The sequence below is a fragment of the Microtus pennsylvanicus genome, chromosome 11 (genome assembly GCF_037038515.1).
Source record: "Microtus pennsylvanicus isolate mMicPen1 chromosome 11, mMicPen1.hap1, whole genome shotgun sequence".
Classification (NCBI taxonomy): Eukaryota; Metazoa; Chordata; class Mammalia; order Rodentia; family Cricetidae; genus Microtus; species Microtus pennsylvanicus.
In genome coordinates, this window is record NC_134589.1 from 426870 (window position 1) to 449046 (window position 22177).

The window sequence follows — 22177 nt, forward strand, 5'->3', positions numbered from 1 at the left end:
AAACAACAACAAAACACAAACACACACACAAAGAATTAAGCATAAAGGTGAGTCAGTAAAATCTTAAGTCTTAAGCAGGTGGGGGCAGAGAACCAGTACTCCAGTCTAGGGAGCCTGTCCTTTGTGCTCTGGTGCTCTGGTCCATGCCAGCAGCTTCAGGTATGACCAAGAGCCTGACAACCACCAGACTGCCCTTTCCTAGGCCCCAAACTGCCATCACATTCTAGCCTTCACTGCAGCCCACACAAGCCTCAGAGCAAGTAAGTAAACGGAGTGGGGGAATAGAATGGCTCCAAAATCAAGCATCTGATTTACTGCTTGAAGGGGGGTGTGAGCGTGTTCGCTGCTGCCGCCCGAACGACAGGCAGCACATGTCAGCTCCACCACCAGTGCCGGCCTGGGGCATGTTCCGGCAGGTTCCCGTGACAAGGCAGCAAGGTTACCATCCTCTCTGCCACCCTGGGTCTCGGGGTGACCACGGCAAAAATCCTCGGGGAGAAGGGTGAAAAGTCACAAGGGTGGTCAGAGGCTTCTCTGGCCCTCACAGCAAAAACACTACTGGCGCTGTCTTCAGCGATGTGTATTTCAGGATGAATGTGCGTCTCTTTGCAGCTCTGTGCATATGCTGGAGTAGGGAAGGGAAGTCCAACACTGAATCTTTAACGTACATCAAATGCTCAGAAGCACCGTGTTCTGCATCCTAGAACCCTGACTTCTCTGCGACTGGGCAGCCCTGACAGGACCCCCCACGGTGAACCTAGAGTCCTACGGGGCACCTGGAGTGGCACAGGACTCTCTGGGTCCCTGCTCGGAGAGGCTCAGTGGGTGCAAACACATGAACTGTAGCTGCAGGCGGAGGAATATCAGGTGCATCTCTACGCCCTGAGGGCTCAACTCCTACACTTAAATCCCTCCCACTGGAACAGCCGGCTCCAGTTTCACCGAGCCAGCGAGCCAGCGTGAGAACAGATCCTGCTCCTCAGTCCTCAGCACCTTGCACAGAAGGGCTCCGCATCCCAGCACTGCCCACCTCCGGTAAGTGCTTACAATTTCTTCAAGTTTTCTTTCAAAACTACTCTACAATGTGTCTTGAGGTGTCTGTCTAGGTAGAATGATTGCTGTTGTCTGTTCTTTCCTGCTCTGTTCCTTAGGGATTACTCAGAACCTGGCAGGTGCATCTTGGAGATGCAGACCACAATAACAAAACTAATGGGGCTGATACTTTATTCCAAAAATACGAGCAAGCTTATTTAAAAATCAAGCCCTCCTTTCTGCTATAAAATTTATTTTAAAAATAAACCAAAACATGTATTTATACTAGCACTTAACTGTTTCCTACTTTTCAAACAAACTACAATAAATTTCAACATAAAAGAGGCAAAAATAGTATATCATATAGAAAAATAACTGTACAACTGCTGGGTTTCACTTCTAGTTTAATACTTAAGACTTCAAGTTTAAAATAAGTGCTGCTTCGACAAAACCTTTCAAAACCAAGAAGCCAACAAAGTTTAAGCTTTTGTTTGGTTGCTAAGGTTACACATACGGGGCAGGAGGGTATTTTTCCTATACGAAAGTTCCCATAAATCTGTATGAAAATAATTACTGATCAAATAATCGGCCAATTCCAACCAAATCACATTTCGTTTAGGCAGAGCCACCTACATTTGTCATCCCGGTGCTTTCTGAGCACTGGAAAAGGCTCTCTGGTATTTCAGAATGTGTGCTAAGGAAACAAGAGGCAAGGTGACCACCGGTGCAGTGCTGGCCTGGGAGCTCTGTGTATACCGTGTGCCAACACAACCGAACCCATCTGTTTTCTGGATCTTTTCTTCCACACATAGTCTAGAAAACGGCTTTCCCCTATGGCCGTCCTAAGTTCACCTTCATCTTAAAGAACAGAAAGTTTGGGAGGGAGTGGCGGCCAGTCACAGCAAAAACTCAACTGAAGTAAAACTCACAGATCTCGTTCTTGCGACACCCCAGTGGGTAGACGACAGTGGCGTGCCCTTGAGTGGTGCAATAACGCCACATCACAGTGCTGTAATTATAGCATGCCCTTCACGACGTTCCACCTGCGGGGCTCTGTGCCAGACAGCTGGACACCACCAGGAGGACTATTACAGCTCGGCCTTGCTTTGCAGGTCAAGTCACAGGGCAAACATAGCTGCCCAGCCTGTCAATCGCTGTCCTATAGAGCAAAGCTGTAATTACCTCTATTGTGTCCTACCGGGGTTCCTTTAAATTACTCTTTCTCTCGTCGGTTTTCTAAGTGCAAAGCCCCTTACAAACTTTTAAAACCTGCAAGCCACTCACTGCTGCCTTGACGCTGGCTGGCAGCTATGTTTCAGGTCCACACACTTAGGGACCTGCTAGAGTGCTTTAAAGACAAACAGAACTCTGTGGCCAACCGAAACCACCCAGTGCTCGCTGTGTGGGCAGGTATCCCGGATGGCACACTGTGGGCAGAAGGAAGGTGTTCTCAGCCCAGGGTCCTTTCCAAGGCCAAGTCAAGCAGTTGAATATAAGAGCTGGTCGAGTCTCAACAAACACGGCTGATTTATGTCAGCAGAAGATTGGGACAGAGCTTACGGGTCTCAAGCTGGACACTGTCCACGATTTTAGGTCACTGTCGTGTTGTATAGTCTCTATTGCATCCCAAGAGGATTCAGAGAAGGAAGTCTCAAGCCAAGGTGGTCTGGGGAGGCATGCTTGAGAAAAGGGCTTCCCCAAGAAGACAGAGGATACCTAGGAACTCTCTACCAACAGCCCTTGACCCAGGCTGGATGTCTGTGGGAACACACCCTCAGAACCCCCTGACCATCGTATAGGAAGTGAAGGGGAGGAGGGTAGGGTGCCAGGTAAAACTCCTCTGGGGCACCTAACATGCTAACACTACAGTTCTCAGACAGTCACAGCTCCACATATAGCCTTCCAGAGCTGTATTCCCAAAGTAGTAACAGGCACGCCCCGAAAAAGAGACAGCCACATACCCTTCTTACTGCCTTTAGAAAGAGCTTTCCCCTGAATACAAATCCAAAACAGTCAAAGGTCTAGGCTTTACTGTTTTGGCAACAATGTGCACTTTGGGGAATATTTAACACTAGAAGCTGCCAGACAGTACAAAGTCCGGCAGGTATAAACTGACCAAACAGGACTTTGAATAAGCCTCCATGCCCACAGACATATGTGCCTGGCTGCAGTCATGGCTGTGGGTTAGTTTCTTTATACTCATAAACCTCATTTGGGTAGGACAGAGAACTCACAGGCTGACATCATCATCCGAAAGCTTACAAAAGCATCAATTTTATCCCACTTACTTCTCTAACACAGGAGTTTTATAGATGAGTTACACCCGCCTTACACCTGCCTCCAAGCAGCGAGCTTCTGCCTTAATTAGCAATTGTGAAATCCCGAGGGGTCAGTTTATACACAGTTACTGAAACTACTACAGCTGAGACTCCGTCTTTATACTCATTCCCTTCCAGTTTTAATAAACCTCAGTAAATCGTCTCACCCAAGAACAGTTGCCCAAGAGCCGCTGGGGCTTATCCCACCCAGCCTGAGGATTCACAGGCTAAAAAATAAAAAGGCAAAAGGCTCAAACCAAAACTTCAGATAGCATTTTACTTTATATTATACTTTAATAATTTAATATATTACATATGTAACTTTATACATATATAATAATTATTTCCTAAGTTACTCTTTAGGACAACATATGGTGCTTTGTAAAACACTTGCCTCCTGAGAGACATAGGAAAACCTTACAATGACAGTGTGTTTATTTAGCCACAGTGGTGTGCTTACTTCAGTGGCATTCCCTAAGGTTGCTTCTGAAGGCCCATCATTACTTCCTTACGTCTGGAAGGGACTTTCTAGCTTATCCAGGACACACAGTGCAGTCCCCGTGTCCATACTCAGCAACTGGGAAGAAGCTCACCCTCGATAAATGTTTGCAACTGTCATCATTTTGATCATGATGCTCCCAGTCAGTGATGAAATCATCTCTCTCAGATCTGTGCCATGACATATCCTATACAGCCATGGGAACCTGTCTTGCAGAGGTTCTCACGCCTTCAGAATCAAGAGTGTAATGAACATGCCAGCACAGGCCTCACTGACTTATCGAGATGCCCTCATCAGCTAGTCAGACAAGGCTTCTCAGGTTCCCTGACGGAGGCAGGGAAAATGTACTCCAGGTTCACGCGGGGCCCACAGAGAATTTCTTTCCATTTTCCTTTTAATAAGAGAGAAAAAGAGAAAGTCACAGGGCTTTTCCTGTTAACATGCTCAGCTCTGACAGTGTGCCTCATAGCTTCTGGTCCAGGCAGCACCCCTTTTGACAGTCCTGGTCTCCCCCATGCCCAAAAGAAGCCTAGGATCCTAGCTTCCTTCCAGCCATGGGCACCTGATGTTCTTATCTAAAATCTGTGCTTCACTCTCCGGATACACAGACGCTCACAGTGGATTGCTTTCAGTATCAGATGAGCCACCATTCTCCAGAACAACCACTTAACACAACAGCCCTAAACTACGGTACTAGGGTAGCTGGTGAAGGGCACTTTAGCTCTTTGTGGGCTTGCTCCTGCTGTTTTGAGGGGGGAAAAAATTGCTAAGCAGCACAGGCAGGTCTTGAACCTGAGACCCTATGCCTTAGCGTCTCCTACATGGAATTGCAGATGTGCACCACAATGCTGGGCATAGTTCTTTGTGTTTGATATATATATATGTATGTGTAATTTATTTTTATATATTATACATGAAGTATATATTTACACAGAGAGACAAATAAATTAGAAGAAAAAAATAAATAAAACCAGATACATCCTCAGAATATAAAGTATGCAAGTAGAAATAAGGAACTTGCTCTTGTGGCCAGCCACTCCACCCCACTGCCCACCATACACACGCACACTGAAGACAGGGGAGGCAGACAAGAGAGAGAAAGACTTTAGTGGCTGCTTCTGTTTCTAAGGGTCTGGCTGGCAGACAAGTGTCTGGCTAGGTCTAGAGGGCATAGCTTTGCACTTTTCTCACAAACTTAGTTTTAAAGCTGAGAACACTTTTCTTAAATAATTTCCACTAAGTGTTACTTTTAAGTGTTTAAAATACTTAGCAGATCTTTCTCTTTTCACATATTCTACACAGATCAAGGTACCTGATCTGAATTCTTCATCTCATGCCCAATGTCCAGGCAGGCAGTTTCGCCACGAGCTCAGCTTTGGGTTAGGAGCTGGATATACCTGAGGCAAAATAGTTTCCTCCCTCTGCCTGAACACCACTGCCCCAGTCTCTTGAGATGGCATATCCAAGGAAAGGAGGGGCAAATCTATGAGTTTACTCCTAAATGCTGATGAGTGCCAGGGCATAGAGTCACGGGGACTTGTGAATCATGCTAGCGGCACTGCAAACCGAGTTTACTGAAATAAAGCGTTCGCATTTTTTGAGTCAACATAAATGCTACTGCTTACTAGGGCTGAGGATGTAGCTCAGTGCTACAGCAATCACCCAGCAAGTATGAAGCTATGTGATCACCACCCCAACATCAGCAAGTACTACCTGCTGATAAAGTGGGCTTTTCATCTGTGATTTTAGAAGCAGCAGGGCAAAGTCCTATGTTCTTAAGTACTCTTCATTTTTAAATATTTACTAATAATAACACAAAGCACAGCAGTAACACAGCTAAGCAGGGCCAAGCTGCCTTGTAGCACTGAACAATGCCATAGCAGTTTATTCCCTAGATGCTTGCTCTCACACAGCACTTGGAAAAGAGGCTCTGGTACAGAATCCTATTAGAAACCCCACAGAAACTGACCAAGGAAGGGTCCAGATTGCAGAATAAAGGCCCCCAAAACTCAAAGAATCGCCTTAAGCACGCTGCTCCCTTGTTCCCCAGACAGCTCTTGCAGGTCAGGCTTGAGAAAATGCAGAGCAGGCGGGCAGGGACCCGGGTGTCACCCACTTTCTGAAAGCTCTAGGCTCCTTGTCTGTCTATAGTGTGGCAGTGCAGACAATGACCCGCTAACTGCGCCTGACACCAGTCTCTGCTGCCTTCACAGTTCTAGGTGCCTGATGGAAGGAATTTCCCTTGTTAGACCCCCGGCACATGGGGCTGACCGCAGATAAAGTGCTCAGAGCAAGAACACAGACCGGTACTACCTCCTTCAAGACCATCGCATCCTGGTCAAAGAGTCATCGGCAGTGACCACAGACTGAACAGACCAGAGTCCAGATACAGAGGACAATGAGTCTCCTAAAGGAACGGAAACCAAAGAAACCACACTATATTCCTCGGCCCCCGGGAAAGCCCTTCAAGTACAAATGCTTCCAGTGTCCTTTCACGTGCAACGAGAAGTCGCATCTCTTCAACCACATGAAGTACGGTCTCTGCAAAAACTCTATCACGTTGGTGTCAGAGCAAGATCGCATCCCCAAGTGTCCCAAATCTAGTTCGCTGGACCCTAAGCAGTCCCACCAGCCAGAGCCCACCTCAAAGCCAGCCGCTTCCAAGTCTCTCCCAAATGGACTCTCCAGCTTCGATCCAAAGTCTCAACAGGGCTCTACAAAGGAAGATGCCAAAGAGAACCTAGAGATGCAGGCCCGGGGGACCCACAAGGGTCCCCAGAAACCAATCCTACAGAAAGAAGTGACACCAGAAGCCATCCTCAGCACCCAGCTAGACAGTGGGGTTAGGTCTTCAGCATTTGTTCCAGTCGGGGAGCACAGACTCAGGGGGCCGGAAGACACAGAGGCTCCTGAAATGCTGGCATTAACCAACTCCACCACCAAAGCCACCTCTTTCCATGCCAAGTCTGCATTCCATACTCCTGGTTACCCCTGGAAAGCTGGCTCCCCTTTCCTGCCACCTGACTTTCCACATAAAATCCCATCTACAAAGGGGTTTGGTGCTATCTCCCCCTATATGCACCCTGCAATCCCCGAGTACCCCCATCCCTTCTATACGGAGCATGGGCTGGCTGCCATCTACTCCCCCTACCTCCTGACTGGGAACACGCCTGAATGTGACACCACTCTGCTGTCTGTCTATGGGTCCCAAGACCAAAGACACTTCCTGTCTCATCCTGGACCGATCCCCAAGCATCTGAACACAACTCCGTCGACATACGACCACTACAGATTTTTCCAGCAATACCACTCAAATCTGCCAATTCCGTACGGATTTTACAGACCAGAGTCGGCATTCCCCCCCTACAGTCTCCGGCTCCCACCTGTCCCTGGCATCACGGGAGATCAGAGCTCTCGACTGCTTGAAGAAGCAGCCTTGGCTTATCCAGCCTCAAGTCCCTCCGAGTTAAATCTTTCAAACTCCCACAAAAAACACACAGAGTTTGAGAAGGAAAGCCCTCTCCCTGAGGCAAAAGATCCTTCTAAAGATGGGCAAAGGGATGCAGAAGAGGCCAAAATGAGTCCCCGAGCAGGGAGCGCTGCCACGGGCTCCCCAGGGAGGCCAAGCCCCACCAATTTCACCCAGACAAGCCAAACATTCGAAGGCCTGTGTGATCTCTCAAACAAAGCGGCCTCCTCGGGAACCCCGGAGAGACTCCAGCAGCCTGAACAGAGCCCCACTGCCTTCAAACCTGTCCAGAGGGGATCAGAAAGTCCTCAGTCTCAACCTCCCGCAAGCAGAACAGAGTCTCCAAAAAGGTACAAAAATTTCTTTCTCAAAAGCTTCAATGTAGTTTTGTTTAACACCAAGTTCACACTTGATTAAAATGCTTTACAAGCCGGGCAGTGGCACCCTTTAATCCCAGCACTCGGGAGGCAGAGGCAGGCGGATCTCTGTGAGTTCGAGACCAGCCTGGTCTACAAGAGCTAGTTCCAGGGCAGGCTCCAAAACCATAGAGAAACCTGTCTCAAAAAAACAAAAAAAAAAAAATGCTTTACATGATGATCTTCCTAAAATTTCTCTTGATTTCTTCTAGCCTTCAGGTCATGAACAGTGACTCTCCAGCCCAGACAGGGACCAGTACCTCTCTCATCACAGAGGCCCCACCTTCCAGCCCAGAAGACCACTCCAGGATAAGCCCCCTCAACCTCTCAAAGAAGTTGGAGACCAACCCTGCAGCCACTTATGGACCCATGTACGTAGACAATGCTCAGGCAGACGCCCTGGGCTTCTCCGGGCTGCAGGACCTGCCACTCAATCTCTCTGTAAAGGATCCCTGTAATGCCTGGGCTCCTAGGCCTGTGTTCCCCAGCCCACCGCAAGGTGCTGAACCTGCTGCTGCTCTAAAGACTGAGACCAAAGGTTCCGAAGATAGGACAAGCCCCGTGGAGACACAGGAAGACAAGGCCCACGGCAGGACGGCCCCAGATGCGCACACGGTAGACAGTAGCGATGAGCAAAAGCAAACCGCGGCTGTCGCTCTCTGTCAGCTGGCGGCCTACAGCCCGGGGAAAGTCCGTGTGGGCGATGAGGAAGGCACAGCCCTGGAATCCACCGGTCAAGATGTGCCCACTCTCGGTTCTACGGAGAACCAGGGGGCTCAGTGTGACCTCAGACCCAAAGGACAAAAGAGGACAAGTCAAAGGGATGCAGGAAAATCCCAGCAAGGAACTAAAAAGCCAAGGCTGAACGACACCATACCGAGAGTGCTCACGCTACGCAAGAGAACCCGGGTGTCCTGAGGCCTCATGTGCTCGGCACTGTGGCCAACAAGATGCCTTTCACACATGTTCTAAGCAGCATCTTCGCTTTTTTGCTTTTTGGAGGAGGTACAGTCTTGTCATGTTGTTCAAGCTGGCATCAGCCCAAGTGCTGGGACACCCAGTGTACCCCCAGTTTACCTTCACTTTTTATCAGTCAGTTTTTATAAACAGTTTCTCTTTTCTTCGCAAAAAAAAAAAAAAAAAAAAAGACAAATGGCTGTAATCTTGTTCAGGTTTTTGTAAGCATTAAGAATAAATATTAAAAGGTGTTTCTACTTCTGGTTAAAAAAAAAAACACATCTGAGTGGCTTATGCTCTCCAAGACAAATTAAACTGGGCTTTCCTGTTTGAGACACATCAAGGAACTATACAGAACTAAAATCCAGCTCAGCAGTTTGAGTCGAGAGCAGTGTGAGGAACGACGTTTTATATGTACTGTTTGTCAGGACTAGTAAACTTTTACTGTTTTCCTGTTGAATATAGTTATGTGTTTTGATGCCAGAAACAGCTTCAGCTTGAGCATCGGGTGTTACCTGTAAAAAGTGTTGTGGTTACTTACTGAACTGACCACAAGCGTCCAGAGGTTGATTTTACAAGTAATTTATTTCCACCAGGGAAACGCATTTCTGGTTAAGGTAGGATCAATTTATTCTTGTTTATGATGTCACAGCAAACTTTCTCACTCGCGTTCAACTCCCTAAAATGATGTACATGTTAATTTTCCAATAAACTCTTGTGTGAACTTTGAGGACACATAGAGCAAAGACCAACATCAGGTCTGTGGTATTCTTTAGAGTTCCGCTATAGCACTCAGCAAGAAAGAGTTGACAGCTGAGGGAACAATAAAACTAAGAAAGTACTTCTGGGGTCGGTGAATCAATCACCAGAATCCAGGCATGGACAAATCTTCACCCCTGGGGCTTTTCAAGGACCATCTCGGAGTCCTGAGTCTCAGAGTGCGAAGAAGGTAAGTCTCAGGAGCCCTGGCCCCAAGTGCTACGTGGGAAGGGTTCCACCTTTCTCGGTCCCTAAAAGCTCTTCTAGTCTAGACAGAGATGGTCTTTTATCCTGCATGCAAGAACCAAGCTATAGGCACTGAGCAGAATTCATGGTTTCTTGTTGAAAAGTCCTTTTCCTCTGGCATCAATTCCCAGCTCCTAGCCAGTCCCCATAGAAGATGCCCGGTGAAAGCTGGCCAGTGCCCTACCTGTTAGGTATGATGATGTTAGGCATAGAGAAACACTTTGCAACTGGTTAATGTCATATAAGATTTCAAATACCGGGGCTGGAATGATGGCTCAGTGGTTAAGACCTGGGCTCAGTTCCCAGCACCCACAGGGCAGCTCACAGCTGCCTGTAGCTCCAGTTCCAGTGGATCTGGCATCCTCACACAGACACTCATGCATGCAAAATGCCAATGTACATAAAAAAATAAATCTTTAAAAAAATTTCAAATACCAGCATAAGCGGGATGCAGTTTTTCACAACCGTTATGAGATACAGGAGGCCAGTGCTGCAAGCCATCTCTAAAGGTACAACAGGTTTCCCACTCATGGAAGCAGGAAAGCTTTCTGCTATCACCTGGTGAGGCCGGAGGAGCCCCTCCCTTCCAAGGAGCTAGACGAGGCCTTTGGGTCCATCAAACCACCACACACCACTAACCCAAATGTGCTCTCTTAGGATATAAAACCAACAAATACAATCTTATATTTTCCAGCCTGGCTCTGTTTGTTTGTTTGTTTGTTTGTTTGTTTGACAAAGAACAAAAATATGATCCCTCCTGCTCCCCATCAAGTAAAGGCCTGCGGGAAAGAGGAATGACCCACCAAGCACTGTCTGCTCCGTGCTCATGGTCCAAAGCCTGGAATTAACCCACGTAAGAACTCAGCCCTCCATTCAGGCCCAGAACTCTGAGGTAGTACCATAGATAGCTCACCCACTGTCTACACCACCTTAAATGGCAAACAAGAAGAACCTGGCCAGCTGCCTCCCATGCCTGGGTGAAGCGTGAGAAATCACTCTACCAAACAGGAGGTACTAAGCCTTCGGAAAGTTGGGTCTGCACAGGTACCACTGCCTCAGCTGAGAGGCCCCCCATGGAGAAACACCACCCTCCAGGGACAGTTGCTCCAAAGGTCACCTTCAACAGTATACCCATGGCAACTAGAGTAGATATTCCATCTGCCTATAAAACAAAAGGAATCCCTGCATTCATATAATAAAATACTAGGATCTTGTTTCCAGATTAGTACCTCTCTACACTCACAAATGATTGGCTTAAGATTAAGTGTATTTAAGTGTATTTCTGGCTAACTCATTTCTTAATTTAACCCATTTCCATTAATCTGTGAATTGCCACGTTGTTGTGGTTTACCGGGTAAAGTTCCATCTGGCGTCTGTCTCCAACAGGGGCTGCATGGCTTCTCCCTGACTCTGCCTTCCTTCTCCCAGCAATCAGTTTAGTTGTGCGCCCCCCACCCCCACCCCACCCCCGCCTAGCTCTACCTTGCTATATAGGTCAAGCCCGTTTCTTTACTAATTAACCAATAAAAGCAATGCACAGACAGAAGGACCTCCACCCCATCTTGGGATCATTATACTCTATGAGATGGTCCAGCCACAAATGCAAAATATTCTACACACTTCGTACTTCCATGAAGACCCAAGAATGGGCAAAACCATAGGAATAGGAGGTCGACTGGAGTTATGTGGGATGGGAGACAGATTCTACTGTTATTCTACTCAGAATAACAGATGTTGTAGGACCAGATGTATGAAATAGTTGCCCAACAGCAAGAACATAATTAATGTCACTGAGCAGAATGCTGGGAAATGGCTACAATAATTTTTGTTATATATATATATATATTTTTTTAACTATATGTTTAAAAGAAATGGAATACAGCAAAATCAATTTAATTACATTTTAAATGAGTAAACTGTATCTCAATTTATATTTTTTTACTTTATTTTTTTTAATTTATTTATTTATTAAGGATTTCTGCCTCCTCCCCGCCACCGCCTCCCATTTCCCTCCCCCTCCCCCATCAAGTCCCCCTCCCTCATCTGCTCAAAGAGCAATCAGGGTTCCCTGACCTGTGGGAAGCCCAAGGACCGCCCACCTCTATCCAGGTCTAGTAAGGTGAGCATCCAAACTGCCTAGGCTCCCTCAAAGGCAGTAAGTGCAGTAGGATCAAAAACCCACTGCGATTGTTCTTGAGTTCTCAGTATTCCTCATTGTCCACTATGTTCAGCTAGTCCGGATTTATCCCATGCTTTTTCAGACCCAGGCCAGCTGGCCTTGGTGAGTTCCTGATAGAACATCCCTATTGTCTCAGTGTGTGACAATTTAATTTATTTTAATTGCAAATCAATTTAATTACATTTTAAATGAGTAAACTGTATCTCAATTTATATTTTAAAACAAAAAAACAAAACCCTTTCTCAACAATCCTGACAACAGTCCACTGTGATTTGTCCTCTTCCCACAACACCTTCGACAGGGCAGGAAAAAACAGATACGAAAAGAAAGCACGGGAGGACAATCTGCCCAGCAACAAAGTCATAGATGCCACATTGTAGTCATTTTCTTACAAACTTGGGTGTCTGGCAGCTCAAAATGGCATAAACGCTAAAAACTAAATAACAGTGCAACTCTGGGACCTGGTCAACCTGTCCCTGACCAGGGATCTGTTTGCCTGGGACCTACAATACCAGGTATCTTACATATGTATTATCAGGGCCAATGAAGATGTCCAGTCTTCCTGTCTAACTCCCCCCTCTTGTCTCTCTCACACACAAGCATTTCCCTAACAAACTCTTGTATATTTAATCCTATATGGCATTTGCTACTTAAGAAGATCCAGACAGATGCCACAACACTACCCAAATGTTCCTTTTTGGATGATGTCATGCAACACAGCAGAACAGGAATTATACGCTGTTGGGGACTGCAGACCACCAGACCCTGAATTTCCTTGTTTTCCTCTGCTCTGAGCACCTGCTCTAAGTGTGAGACCTGATGGCAGGGGAGTGCTTTCTGGTGAGTCTGTAGCTGAAAGATCCTTCCTGAGAGCCCTATATAAGCTGTCCCCGACTCAATAAAGGGGGCATTCTTGGGGAATTCAAGGATGACCTGTGTCTCTGCCTCTCTGTCTCTGTGTGTGTGTCCATCTCCAGCCCCTTTCCCAGCTCACAAACGGTCCCGTGGTGCAGGTGGTACGCTAGAGGCGTGCGTAGTACAAGTGGAGGCCCCCAGCGAGATTGCATTACAACGTGCTAAAGTGTTAAACTGAACAAAACTGATAGGATCAACTTTTGCAGAAGTCTGGATACTAATCAAGCACTTATGAAGGCCAGAGGGAGGCTTACAGAAGGAAACTACTATTTCAGCATCACAGATCCCCTTACACCTCACCTAATGATGAGACACGGAACAAACCACAGTAAACAAACACAAGACAGTCACTGGGTCAGTGGACACCACAGGCCTCAATGCGTCCGGAGAGCAAGTGCCTGTGGGGAGGAGGCTTTTTAAGTGCAGGTGCCTATTAGAATATTCAAAATATTTTATTTTCAACAAAAACAAAAAATTGCAAGGCAGACAAAGGGAACAGGAAAGCAGCCCAGGCATTGAGTTTACCAAACACAGACTTTAAAATGCTCAAAGGGAACCACAGACGATATCTGAATCAGCTCAAAATGTCAACAAAGAGACAAATTATAGCAACTTGACAGAGGTTCTGAAATTGAAAAGTCAACAATTGAAATGAAGGGATGTGATGATTGACACTGATTGCCAACTTGACAGGATCTATAATTATTTAGAAGACAAGACTCTGGGTGTGTCATGAGGGAGTTTCTAGATTGAGTTAACTAAGATAGGAACCTATTTTAAGTGTGGGACACACCATTCCATGAGCAGGGGTCCCAGACTACATAAGAGGGAAAAAGTGAGCTAAGCATCTTTCATCTCTCTCTGCTCCCTGACTGAGAATGCAACGTAACCAGCGGCCTCACACTCCTGCCGGCATGCCTTCCCAGTCAAGACGGACTGGACTCTTAAAATGCATGAGCCAAAATAAACCCTTCCTTCTTTTAACCACTTTCGTCAGGTAGAATCTGGTCCCAGTGATGAGGACAGAAACTAACATGGGGCTTACAGTCAGATCTGCGACAGGTAAAAGGCAGAATCAGTGAACATAAAGAAACTGAAATCACCCAGTATGAGGAATAATAATAAAGGAAAAAGAACAAAAACCTAAGAGACCTGAGGGATAAAGCAGAGTACAACTTTACATTTCCAAAATTCAAGTCACAGGGTGAAAAGGGAGAAAGAGGCAGTGAACTATCTAAGGAAGTCAAGGCTGAACACACTGAAGTTTGGATGAAAGATAGGACACACCCAAGAAACTCATAACACATGACTTATCGGCACAAAATTCTCCACTGAATAAAAACAGCAAAGAAACAGAAGGTTTTAACCCAAGTAACCAAAGAGATAAGGATGTTTAATTTCAAAACCTAAAACTGGGGGTGGGCGTGAATCAACCACAAAATTAGGAACACGAGTATACACTCTATTAGAATACTAACACTAATCAAATACAGCCACAGAGAAAATCAAGCCAAAACCGTAAACAAGGCTAGTCAGGCTAATGATGATGCCCCATGGTTCAAGGAGCGACTCCCCCTAAAACCAAGAGGATCAAAACCAGGACCAACCAAGCATCTGGGCCACCTGGAATAAAGGCTAAGCAGTCCTCTGATAATGGCCGAGGTCCTTATCCACCACAGCAAAGACCAAACAAACAAACTTGGGCTCAAGTGTGGGGGAATACATGTGTGTAAGTGCTCACGTGTGTGTGCATGAAGGTAACTTGGCAGAACTCTTTAAAGAGACCACCAAGCTGCTCCTTCCTGAGACTGCCCAGGTCTGCTCTCTGAGGCTGTGGTAAAATCAATCTGGCCTCCACAAAGTCACTTCCTCCCTGACTTCAGCGTGTACCCAGAAAGCTTCCCATGTCTTCTGAGACAAAAACAGAAGTTTTGTTTACCAGCATGTTCATGGACACCTTGTCTTTCCAGACGGTGTTTATCCTTTTTCTTTCCTAAGAGACAGGGGCTCTCATATTAGCCCAGCTAACCTCAAACTCACTGCACCAAGAACATGAATTCCTGATCCTCTTGCCCCTCATTTCCAAATGTTGGGACTGTGCCGCTTTTGCTTCTGTCAGCTCAGAAGGCTACATACTACACAATGGCTATGAGAAGCAAGTATTCAGCTGTGACTTTAAACAAACAAGACCACTCTCAGAGGAACGGTGTGAGATCTAAAACAAGAACATAAAAAACATCCTTCAGACGTTCCATGTTAGGGTAACCATCTTCACACAGGTTCCAGAGCCCCTGTCCCCCTATCTGACATGACACTTCCCCCATCAGGAGACAGTACGGGGTGCCCCTGGCACAAGAAGAAGCTTCAGGGAGGTTCAGTTCACATGGAGGTACTGCAGGGCAGGAGGACAGCTCCCCACAGAGATAATGGGCTAATTTATTCCACATCATGTTGTAAATAACAGCTTGACACTGTGACACCAGTAATACTGTTATCCTTATTCCAGGTGGTGGAATCGATGCAGTCTAATGTGCTGAAATATGGCACAGCACATACAAGCTGGCCCCACTGAAGAAACCCGAAGAGAAACAGCACTGTTCAGGTTCCACGGCACAGCAAGTTGTAGGACTTCACGCAATAGGTTTCCACAATGATCCATCTGCACAGACCTGCTGATCTCCACATGGGCTAAGGAAACTGCCCCCTACCTTCCCAAGTCTGTGTCGGTCCTTTCTGACAGAACAGTGTGACTCTGCCACACCACAACTCCTGGCAAAGAGGCAATCCTAGCTACGCAAACAGTCACCATCTAGCAACACCTTGGAGCTGGTTCAGACTTCTTCCTTGGCCATCAGGGATGAACAACCAAGCCATGATGAGATGACTGACGTCCTACAACAACTACAATAGTAATTGTGTCTTAAAAAGAGGGAAGACAAAAATAAAAACAATGGGTATGTGAAGAAAGTGGAGCTGGTGGGAGTGTAGAGCACACTACAGTCAAGAGTCTGATTTGTTTCTTAGACGAACCAGCATTTCCACTCCCAGGTCTATATCCAAGACAAATAATAACACATGTCTGCACAAACACTCAAACAAATGCTCACTGCGGCATTACTCAAAAAGTCACCTAAATGGTTACTTAAACTGATAAGACTAAGCAAAAAGCAGTCCTTCATGAGGATCCCCGTCAGCAGGACGAAGCACCACCACATAGTGACCATCAGAAAATCACGTGACGTCCAGACACAAAAGAACAAACATCGAGGTCTGTTGACATGAAATGCCTGAGAAGGGCAGAACAGAACAGCGAAGAGGGGACCAGAGCTTGCCTAGGGCTGGGTAGTACGGTAGAAGCGGCTGCTCTGTGGTGCAGGATTCCAGCCTAAGGCAAAGAGAATGTTCTGAGGTTAAATTACATGATGTCAGAGACCACCATCAACTGTACACAGGTAGACGGTGCAGGATGCAACATATTGCGTTTTTAAAAGCAGAAGGGGTAAACAGAACACAGCTCCAGAGCGCCTCCCTTGTGTTCCAGTGCTGATACTGCAGCTTGGCAGCAGTGACATGCAACCCACACGATTCCTGGGTCTTACTCTAGACCACCCATTCTCAACCTGTGGGTTATAACCCCTTTGGGTGTCAAATGACCCCTTTTAAAGATGGCATACCAGATATTCTGCATATCAGGTATTTACATTACAACTCATAACAGTAACAAGATTACAGCTACAAAGAAGTAATGAAATAATTTTACGGTTGGGGATCGCCACAACGTGAAGAACTGTATAAAGGGCTACAGCATTTTAAGAAGGTTAAGAACCACTGCTCTACACGAAAGCCACACCCTCACAATCTCTGAGGCACACTTTCAGAAAGGACCTTCTCCATCTTTTGTACTCCTTTCTCTTCAACTCACAAGCTACTTCCAGACAGTGGTGCATGGCCTTATTCTGACTCCACCTCACCAGGACCCAACAAACAGCCTTGGCACGGCACTGTGCCCCGTCCTGAGGTCAGTTCCACTGCAGGTCACACAATACACTGCGGGGGCACCAAGAGCTACGTCTTCAGGTGCTGTCAATGGGTGACAGACCCCGAGAGAGAAAAGCAGTTCTAGAGACAAGAAAACCAAATCTGACCAGGGTCCATGACCCTCTAAATCTGGCACAACGGAGCATATCCAGCATGAAGCTACAACAGGCTAACGAGGTAATTAGTAAATTATAAAGGCTGGCGTGAGAAAGAAGCTTGAGGAACATGCATATCATATACCACGCATATGCCACGCATGCCCTCTCCAGAAGCACTGGTGTCCACGGACAACCACACTGAGGAACCCCACCAAGATTCAGCAGCCCTAAGGATGCAGATCCATGCACTTCAGTTACTTACCCTCTGAGAGTCTCGATGGCAGCAACAGGCCTCGTCTCCCCAGTTCCGCCAATGCCAGACATCCACCATGCCATGCCTTATCGGTCTCCTGAAAACTAAGACCACAGTTCAACAGTCAACTCCATATTGAAAGCCCACACTTTTGCAAGAAACACAAGTTAATCCATATTCTGGGCCCATGAGCCTTATTAAAACCATGACTTCTTGGTTAAACAAATAAGGCATCAAACCTAATACGAAGACAACTGCCACATCAACACTACCCTTCACATCACCCAATGAAAATGAAAGGACTTGGGTCAGCTCAAGACCAATCTAGAGACATTCCACCACCTTCAGCGTCAAACCAGGCCATCTGCCCTACATGACGTCCTGCCACCATGGCCACAATGCTCTGACCTCAGCCCACTCTAATCAGACAGTAGAGAGTCAACAGAGATTCCACCCAATTTAGAGGACATCAGTAGAAAAGGAACAGGGGGACGCCTTTTACATGGCACCCACTGTTACCTCAGTGATCACATTCAAGATTTAAAAAGAGATTAAATGAGATGGGCACCGTGTCATATGCTCTAATCCCAGTACCTGGGAAGTGGAGGCAGGAAGGTCAGAAGTGTAAGGCCATCTCAACTACACAAGTTCAAGGCTAGACTGCTGAGATACATGAGATCCCATCTCAAAACAAAGAAAAGAAAGAACATTATGACTTTTTCAAAGGCACGGAGGTATCAAGTCTGGCTATGTTCCCAGACTAATGGTGAACTTGTAGGCTCAAGCAATCCTTCTGCCTCAGCCTTCCAAGTAGCTGGGCATACGAGAACCCAATTTTGCACCCAAATGAAATAGGGTCTCACAAGCGACATTTTATATTTAAAATCAATGTGTCTGGGTACTCAAAAGGTCTCTTCAGGGTGTGGCCCGTCGTAACTACAACGTGAGTGACTGTCTCAGACTGGTCAGGGCCGCTCTGAAGTTTCTGTATTTTGTTGCCAACATAAACATGAAAATGCACATCACAAAAAAAGCAAAACAAATGACAGGATTTTACCTATTCTGGCTGAATTCATTTGACAGTAAAGAAATGTATAGGAAAATCATCACTAAACTGTACACCAGCTGCTTTGTAGATGAACTACGAGGAGACAAAAAGACTGATGTCTACAAGATGGACACAGCATGAGCCTTCGTGAGCTGTCAGACACAGCTGTCCTCCTACTCACCACCACCACCAATGACTCACCCACAATTACCATTTCCTAATGTGCCAGGTGTCTTAGCAGGTGCTGCTCAGCGGCTATGCCATCATTGCAAATCTTGGGTTTTTTATTTGTTTAGACAGGGTCTCATGGACCCACTCTGGCCTCAAACTCACTATATAGCTGAAGTTGGCCTTGAATTCTTGACCCTCCTACCTCTACCTCGCAAGTGCTGGGATTATAAGAGTATGCCACCACACCTGGTTCCATTTCCAAATCTTTATGTTCCTCGGGATTTCAAACGGAGAGAGACGCTTCCTTGTGCTTTTATGAGGATTACCATCAGAGTGAACCTAACACAGTGTAATGCAATAATGACTCAAATACAGTAAACTAACTTCATTTCTAAACTACAAGGCAGGCAGGCCTGAGATGCTGCTATCACCACCACATACCTGTGTCTGAGAAAATCCAGCCTGACTTTGGCCAAGTGCTAAGGGCATGCTATTATCCCAAATCTGAGCCTAAGCTCCCACACCTAGGGATCCAAACAGAGAAAGCACAAAAGGTTGGGATGCCGTAAGTGGGTTAGAGGAAGACACTGGGAGATCCAGGCCTCTGTACAGACCCAACATCTTGACCCTTCCATCAGCATGCAATGTGGGCTGAGAATTCAAGAGCAGTACACCCTTTCTGTCTCCAGAACACAGACATGGAAACAGGATATACTTTTGTATCTGACATCTATTAAAAAAAAAAAGAAAGAAAAACGGACCCTATGTGATGGAGGAAGGTCATTGGCTAATAAAGGAACTGCCTTGGCCCATTTCATTGGTTAGAAGATAGGTGGGAGGAGTAAACAGAACAAAACGCTGAGAGGAAGAGGAAGTGAGCTCAGACTCGACAGCTCTCCGCTCCGGAGCAGACGCCTCAGAGAGACGCCATGCTCCCAGCTCCAGGGAAGATGCATGCTATGAAGCTCCGACCCAGGATGGACTTAGGCTAGAATCTTCACGGTAAGACCGGTGCTATACAGATGATAAGAAATGGGCTAGTCCAGATGAGAGAGTTAGCCTAGAAGAGGCTAGGTAGAAATGAGCCAAGCAGTGTTTAAATGAATACAGTTTGTGTGTTGTTATTTCGAGGCAAAAGCTAGCTGAGCAGGCGACTGGAGTGTTGGGGACGCAGCGCCGCCCATATTACTACACCTATGAGAAGGTTAAATGAACTAGGCTCCAATATTAGACAAGACTGTAAGCCAGGAGGAAGGAACACAGTCTGGAGAAGCTTTACACACCAGAACCCTGCAGAACTCAAAGAGAATGGGCTAAGAATGTCAGAGAGACTGGAGGCAAGAGAGTGGAGAAGAAGTTCCAGGAGGGTGCGGAGAGGTGCACCTGCATAAAAAGTTCTAGGTGACCGGAGGGAATGTGCAGAAACACCCTAAGAGGGATGGGCAAAAACAGTGCTTAGAACTCCGCAAAAGCTGGGAAATGATGGAATCCAACCCTTCCTAAACCTGCAAAAAAGGCCTTAGCTGTCCTCAGAAGCCAGTACATACTGGTAATAAGTTCATGGTATCTCCAGCACGCCACCTCATGACCTCCAGAAGGAGCTCCAGGGACAAGGTCTAAAACAAATCTAGAGAATCGTGAGAAAAGAAGCTACACACAGTCTCTCTTCTCTCCACACTCCACACAGCCGTCCCAGTAAGAATGTTTTCTGCTAGTATTCCATTACATATACCGTCAGTCTAAAACCGTCCCTGACACACAACCTCCTGCAGCTTCCACTACATATACTGTCAGTCTAAAACCATCTAACACGCGACCTCCTGCAGTTCCCACTACATATACCATCAGTCTAAAACCGTCTCTGACACGCGACCTCCTGCAGTTCCCACTACATATACTGTCAGTCTAAAACCGTCTCTGACACACGGACCTCCTGCAGTTCCCACTACATATACCATCACTCTAAAACCGTCTCTGACACACGACCTCCTGCAGTTCCCACTACATATACCATCAGTCTAAAACCGTCTCTGACACGTGACCTCCTGCAGTTCCCACTACATATACCATCAGTCTAAAGTCATCTCTGACACGCGACCTCCTGCAGTTCCCACTACATATACCATCAGTCTAAAACCGTCTCTGACACGCGACCTCCTGCAGTTCCCACTACATATACTGTCAGTCTAAAACCATCTCTGACACGTGACCTCCTGCAGTTCCCACTACATATACTGTAAGTCTAAAACCGTCTCACACGTGACCTCCTGCAGTTCCCACTACATATACCATCAGTCTAAAACCGTCTCTGACACGCGAACTCCTGCAGTTCCCACTACATATACTGTCAGTCTAAAACCATCTCTGACACGTGACCTCCTGCAGTTCCCACTACATATACCATCAGTCTAAAACCATCTGACACGCGAACTCCTGCAGCTTCCACTACATATACTGTCAGTCTAAAACCATCTGACACGCGACCTCCTGCAGTTCCCACTACATATACCATAAGTCTAAAACCATCTCTGACACGTGACCTCCTGCAGTTCCCACTACATATACTGTCAGTCTAAAACCATCTGACACGCGAATTCCTGCAGCTTCCACTACATATACTGTCAGTCTAAAATCGTCTCTGACACGCATCCTGCAGCTTCCACTACATATACCATCAGTCTAAAATCGTCTCTGACACGTGACCTCCTGCAGCTTCCACTACATATACTGTCAGTCTAAAACCATCTGACACGCGACCTCCTGCAGCTTCCACTACATATACCATCAGTCTAAAACCGTCTCTGACACGTGACCTCCTGCAGTTCCCACTACATATACCATCAGTCTAAAACCGTCTCTGACACGCGACCTCCTGCAGCTTCCACTACATATACTGTCAGTCTAAAACCGTCTCTGACACGTGACCTCCTGCAGTTTCCACTACATATACTGTCAGTCTAAAACCATCTCTGACACGCGACCTCCTGCAGTTCCCACTACATATACTGTCAGTCTAAAACCATCTCTGACACGTGACCTCCTGCAGTTCCCACTACATATACTGTCAGTCTAAAACCGTCTCTGACACGTGACCTCCTGCAGTTCCCACTACATATACTGTCAGTCTAAAACCATCTCTGACACGTGACCTCCTGCAGTTCCCACTACATATACTGTCAGTCTAAAACCGTCTCTGACACGTGACCTCCTGCAGTTCCCACTACATATACTGTCAGTCTAAAACCGTCTCTGACACGCGACCTCCTGCAGCTTCCACTACATATACCATCAGTCTAAAACCATCTGACACGCGAACTCCTGCAGTTCCCACTACATATACCATCAGTCTAAAACCATCTGACACGCGAACTCCTGCAGTTCCCACTACATATACCATCAGTCTAAAACCATCTCTGACACGCGACCTCCTGCAGTTCCCACTACATATACCATCAGTCTAAAACCATCTCTGACACGTGACCTCCTGCAGCTTCCACTACATATACTGTCAGTCTAAAATCGTCTCTGACACGCATCCTGCAGCTTCCACTACATATACCATCAGTCTAAAATCGTCTCTGACACGTGACCTCCTGCAGCTTCCACTACATATACTGTCAGTCTAAAACCATCTGACACGCGACCTCCTGCAGCTTCCACTACATATACCATCAGTCTAAAACCGTCTCTGACACGTGACCTCCTGCAGTTCCCACTACATATACTGTCAGTCTAAAACCATCTCTGACACGCGACCTCCAGCAGTTCCCACTACATAT

The 22177-nt window shown here is 46.6% G+C and overlaps 2 protein-coding genes across 2 annotated transcripts in view; one reads left to right on the forward strand and one right to left on the reverse strand.

Annotated features, from left to right (window-relative positions):
* Positions 1 to 22177, reverse strand: part of Tbcd (tubulin folding cofactor D) — a 162197-nt gene that overhangs the window by 83961 nt on the left and 56059 nt on the right. Inside the window, exon 13 of the mRNA XM_075989722.1 lies at positions 17189 to 17283. Coding sequence (XP_075845837.1) covers positions 17189 to 17283 — 95 coding nt within the window. The remainder of the gene's footprint in view (positions 1 to 17188; positions 17284 to 22177) is intronic.
* On the forward strand, positions 754 to 9434 carry Znf750 (zinc finger protein 750). The gene is made up of 3 exons (XM_075989723.1): positions 754 to 1035; positions 6063 to 7668; positions 7947 to 9434. Exons 2-3 carry the CDS (start codon positions 6248 to 6250, stop codon positions 8650 to 8652), a joined length of 2127 nt encoding a protein of 708 aa, XP_075845838.1. The 5' UTR covers positions 754 to 1035; positions 6063 to 6247; the 3' UTR covers positions 8653 to 9434.

What these genes read in the sequence shown, in the direction of transcription:
- Znf750 (XM_075989723.1), top strand. Translation starts at nt 6,248, where the DNA reads ATGAGTCTCCTAAAGGAACGGAAACCAAAGAAACCACACTATATTCCT. An exon ending in AGAACAGAGTCTCCAAAAAG is followed by an intron (nt 7,669 to 7,946) that starts GTACAAAAATTT and finishes GATTTCTTCTAG; the next exon opens with CCTTCAGGTCATGAACAGTG.